The sequence below is a fragment of the Copadichromis virginalis genome, linkage group LG15 (genome assembly GCF_057382275.1).
Source record: "Copadichromis virginalis isolate Kocher_CV1m ecotype Utaka linkage group LG15, C_Virginalis_male_GT1.1, whole genome shotgun sequence".
Lineage (NCBI taxonomy): Eukaryota > Metazoa > Chordata > Actinopteri > Cichliformes > Cichlidae > Copadichromis > Copadichromis virginalis.
The window spans coordinates 26,593,218-26,598,213 of record NC_140632.1 but is presented as its reverse complement, the minus strand read 5'-3'; the positions used below and the strand labels follow the sequence as shown (position 1 = coordinate 26,598,213).

The 4,996-nt window shown below is 37.6% G+C and overlaps 1 protein-coding gene across 1 annotated transcript; it reads right to left on the bottom strand.

Moving 5' to 3' along the window:
• Window positions 1-450: 450 nt before the first annotated feature.
• LOC146692596 (uncharacterized) lies at window positions 451-4,745 on the bottom strand. The gene is made up of 4 exons (XM_085432728.1): window positions 4,386-4,745; window positions 2,919-3,074; window positions 1,341-1,433; window positions 451-1,208 (listed from the first exon to the last, which is right to left on the bottom strand). The coding sequence occupies exons 1-4, from the start codon at window positions 4,728-4,730 to the stop codon at window positions 894-896; spliced, it is 909 nt and encodes a 302-aa protein (XP_085288854.1). The 5' UTR covers window positions 4,731-4,745; the 3' UTR covers window positions 451-893.
• Between the last annotated feature and the right edge of the window lie 251 nt (window positions 4,746-4,996).

Here is a 4,996-nt window from a genome sequence, read left to right as displayed (position 1 = left end):
GCAAATCAAAAGAATCATGTTGTATTAGCTGAATATCATAATGTTGATCTAACTAACCTTGTTGACTTAAATTGAGAAGACTAAATAAAACCTACTCAACCAAAACAAGCTCTACTTACTTTAAGAAATAACATGTTGTATTTACTCCACCCAGTTATGTCAACCGGTTCCACACAACTGGGTTAGTGAAATATAAAATGTATGATACATTTAATTTGAACAAGAAATTTTAAGTAAATCTGATAAATCTACTCACCCAAAACACGCTCTACTGAAACTATAGGATTAAATCACTTTAACAGAATTGCAACTTACTCTATTTAGGTTGTAAATTAAATAAATCGAACACAAGTTTATTCAGTTAACCTAACTTTAATAAGACTTTGTGTAAAACTTCTTGAAGCACACTTTGAGCAATTCAAATGCTTCTAGATCTTTTTTCATAAACAATCTTTACATATATTCAACTGCATTTTAAGTGCAGGAAGACAAGATACAGAATGTCACGTTAAACTGAAATGATTAAAACTGGAAATTGTTGTGATTCCAACATTTTTAACATCAACATGACTTAATTTAAACTTGATTTGGCTACAATGAAAAGCCCACAATACAGCCCTGCAAACAGCAGGTAGAAATTACTTTAGTGTCATTTTTGTCCATATTTAGAAAAATAACCTTTGCTTCAAAACTTCAACTGAAGTCCAAAGTTAGGAGCAGTCTTTTTCAGTATAGTTGGATGTTGGTAAAAGTTCAAGAACAAAGAACGCAGAAAAGTGAAAGGCCTTGCAGAAGTTCTTGTGGCAATTCAAACACAACAGTTTATAAAGTGCAAAGAGAAAGGTTCGAGAACCTTAAAGTTCAGTGTCCTCTATAGTTCAGTGCAGGCTGTTTCACTCAAGCAGTTTGTTTTTCAGAACCTGCACCTTCATGGATAGGTTGTTCCCATCCAACTCCATCAGCACCTTCTGAAGAAATTCAAATGTGTATTTCAGGTGCTTTGGGTAGCTCAGATTTAGACTGTAGATTAGTCCAAGCAGGAGGGCACAACCCTTTGGCACATCACTAAGAGCTTGCAGCACAGTGCATCCTTCTATGATGACACCAATGTCCTCAGGTGTATCTGCAGAGTCTGCTTCTTCATGTCTGACAACATAGACTCCCAAAGTCAGCTGCTCCGTTTCTCTGCTTGCTCCAAGATCCACATCCTTTAAATAAAAAGAAAAGAAAAAGATAAGTTAATTGCATACATATACATATGAACAAGTAAGTCCACCTTCCATTTCCAATCCTAAATTTAAAAAAGGAAAATAACTGATCGTTTTCCTTTTTTAACTTACCAAGAATTCTTTGAACAGGTCATCTGGCTTTTCATTTAAGTAGACACAGACAGCTTTCAGAATGCATTCCCGTCGAACATCAACGCTGGGATTCTGGTGGAGATAAGAACTCAATATGAGAGAAGTTTCCTATTTTGGTTCCTTTCAACCTCTTTACAAAACAAAGTCAAAAATATTAACACATAATCCAGGTAAGTGATTAAGCAATGTTTCATAACGCACATCAGTGACGTGCAGTGAGGTTCATGATTGGTAAGGCACTGACTCCTCTGTGTCAGATTAACAAATATATGAACCCAAAAATCGAAGCTTTTCAATTTTGATATTACGTGAAAGCTTTCATTTTTGCATCCGAAGCTTCTCGGATGAGAGGTGAAACGTCTTCAAGCAACTTGAAGAAGTCCAGACGCTTTTCTTTCCAAGCTCCTTAGATAACAATAAGAGTTACAATAAAACATCATAATAGTATTTTTGCCTATAAATCTATCAATGCAGCCTCACAAATACTGCAAATTAAACTTCGCAAATGTGCTATTTAGACAAACCAGCAGTTATTTATCTTGTTGAATTGATGATAAGTTTGACATTAATGGAAGTAATAGTCTCAACTAAATTATCTTTTTTTTTTTTTTTTAGAGGTTTGAAAGCAGTCTATCATTTTAATCACATAGGACGTGTGTTATCACAATATTGATAAGCGATGCAATAAGTGCCCAGCCCTACAGAAGATGCATTAAAATTTATTTAGGTTTGGTGTGTCTCATTTTTTGTGTGTAGTAAATAAATTGGTCAAATGACTTGGAAGCAATTATAGGAAAATCATTAATTTTACATCAATTTATTAATTTATAAATAAGAGATGCATTCAAATAAAATTGGTGCGTCTCATTGCTTAGGACTGATTTGGTGTCAATTTGTCCTTTGTGAAATTTACTTATGTTCCCTAAGTGCGCTGCTTTATCCACTGTGTCAATGGCGCTCTCAGTGTAATGTGATTACACTGTGAATCCATATACGTGTACCTCTTATACATGTTGCCTTTAGGGTTCAGCACTGCCCTCCATCAGCCTCACTCCATGCATTTTTGCAGCACATTTATGACCAACAACATTAAACATGTAACACACATTCATCAAATAAATTAGGTAGTCTACAGAAAGTCATCATTTGTATTACATGTGTAACCAAACATGTATGTTGGCGATTTAGAGAAACAGCAGAGGGATTGCGCATGTGTGTGTCCGTGGTGAGACACAGCATCATCATTGCCCCCTCTCAGCGTTTTACCTTGTATTTGAACAGAAAATCTGTAATGACGGCAATTTTGACCATAAAAATATTGAAATCACACAGAAAGCAAATTTAAAATCTAGTGTACAAATTGAATTTCTCTTTTGTTAGTATTTTACTTCTAATTAAGGTGCCTCACTTGACTGCATGTCACTGATTCACATGTATCCACAAAATATTCAAATACACAAAATTTCAGTTGAAAAAAATTTCTGAGTAATGACAGACACAGAAGTTGAAGCATTCAAATAATTTCAGAGCTCAATCAAGGTAAACTAAAATACATACCCCATCCATGGCTGCCATGATTAAGTTGATATTGCGTTTAGCTGTCCCCCCTTTCTTTTTGAACACTCTAAGAAGGTGGTCAGCGTAGTGGTCCAGCTTGGCCATGAAAGTCGACAACAAAGGGACCATGGTGATGCGGGTGAACTCCGCAACAACCTGAAACATATTAAAAATTACAACTAGAGAGTATTCTCTATTACCGTAATTGTCGGGCTATAAGCCGCTACTTTTTGCACAAGCTTTGAACCCTGCGGCTTTTAGTCAGGTGCGGCTTTTCTATGGATTGTCCATGATTTTTGTGATATCGTAAGACGATTTGTTTTATTTGTTCCGCTGTTGTACGGCACTACGTTGCCTGGCGGAAGGGCATGTGATCAGACACACAGTATCGGGGTTCAAGAGTGGTATGTTGGTCACATGTCCATCCGCCAGGAAACATAGTGCCGTACAAGTAGCGCGAAAAACAAACTTCAAAGTAGCGCTACGCGTTCAGCAGGAGGCGTGGATGACGAGCGGTGATAAACTTGCGAAAAGCAAGTTATGCTCAACTCCACCAGTGGAATCTGACAGCGTGGAAAAGTGTGAAAACATCCATGATCACCAACAGATTTCGAAGGGCTGGACTACTGCATGATGGAGAGGAGGACACCGCCAAGGCCCTTCAGAGGGTGTTCGACTCTGACACTGACAACGAGGATTTGTTTGGGTTTGAAAGTGACAACGAAGGAAAGAAGCGGAGAGTGGATGAGTAGCCATCCTGAGCCTGTTCGTTTCCGACACTGGAGAAGAGGACTTTGGTGGTTTTAGTGCGCAGGAAGAAGAGAAAGATGGTGGTGAATGACTGACTTTTCTTTTTGTTAAAGCCGTGTCACTGCACCTGAGCCTAAAAGGTAGTGAGAATCTATTTTTCTGGTGTGCTGTAGGTTATTGTTATGTACTACATTTGTTACTCATTTATGAAGCACAGTACATGTTTCGTACTTGTAATTACCGCTACTTGTACATATACCTAAAAAGTTATGCAAATATGTACCCATAACTTGTTTTTCAAAATATTAATAAAAGGGGCGTGTCTCCAAACAGCCATCTCTTTCCTGACAATTCCCTTTGTGCATATTCTCTTACATATGATAAGTCAACATTGAAACACCTGCGGCTTTTAGTCAGGTGCGGCTAATGTATGTACAAAACAGGATTTTCCCCTGATTTTAGCTTGTGCGGCTAATATTCAGGTGCGCTTTGTAGTCCGGGAAATACGGTAATTTGATTAGAGGCCACATGCAAGAATGTTACAACTTTCAGTCAAACATTTTGTATCTTTTAAAATTAACAGTTTACAGTACTTTGTTCTTCTTCGCCTTGAGGCAACTTTTGTTGTGATTTGGTGCTATATAAATAAAATTGAATAGAATTCAAATACAAGTTCTTATAAGAATGACTTGCAATAACAAAGTTAGTAAGAATTACCTCAGTCTCTGAAAACAGGGCAGGCCATCTGTTTTTGACCTCTGCAATGAATGGCATGTCTTTGATGATTTCCTGTCTTCGGTAGGCAAAGGTTTTTTCCATTTTTCTTTTTATTAGTTGATCATTATTCTTCTTTTTGACCTCTAGTAGAAGAGCTTTCCTTTCTTCCTCAAGGCTCTCTTTAGTTTCACCTGGTGGATAATCCGGACAGAAGTTGACTTCTGCCTTCCGTGGCTTCTTCACCTGGTTGGGACCTGGACCCATGCCACTTCGCTTTTCTTTCACTGAATTAATGGTCAGCTCTTGGCAGCCGATGTTCCTTAGTCTAGTTCGATAGTTTGCCATTTTGTATTTCAGGCTGATTTTCCATCCATAATAGCCAGTGACTGAACCTTGCTCCTTTAAGCATGGATATTTTGTTATCAAGGCCTCCACTACATTATCAAATTCTGCGCTGGAAGGATAGATTTTGTATTTGACCATTTCTGATGCCAGACTTTGCAATATATCAGATTTGAGTTTGGTACTTGGATGCAGAAGAGTACCATTGTTAAGGAAGGCTTGGTTTCCTTGTTCTAACTGAAACTGCACCTCATAACTAAACTCAGGTA

Coding starts and splice junctions, on each gene's coding strand:
- LOC146692596 (XM_085432728.1), bottom strand. CDS start 4,730: ATGGCAAACTATCGAACTAGACTAAGGAACATCGGCTGCCAAGAGCTG. Junction 3,075..4,385: donor CCCTGTTTTCAGAGACTGAG/GTAATTCTTACT, acceptor AATATGTTTCAG/GTTGTTGCGGAGTTCACCCG. Junction 1,434..2,918: donor TCATGGCAGCCATGGATGGG/GTATGTATTTTA, acceptor TATCTCCACCAG/AATCCCAGCGTTGATGTTCG.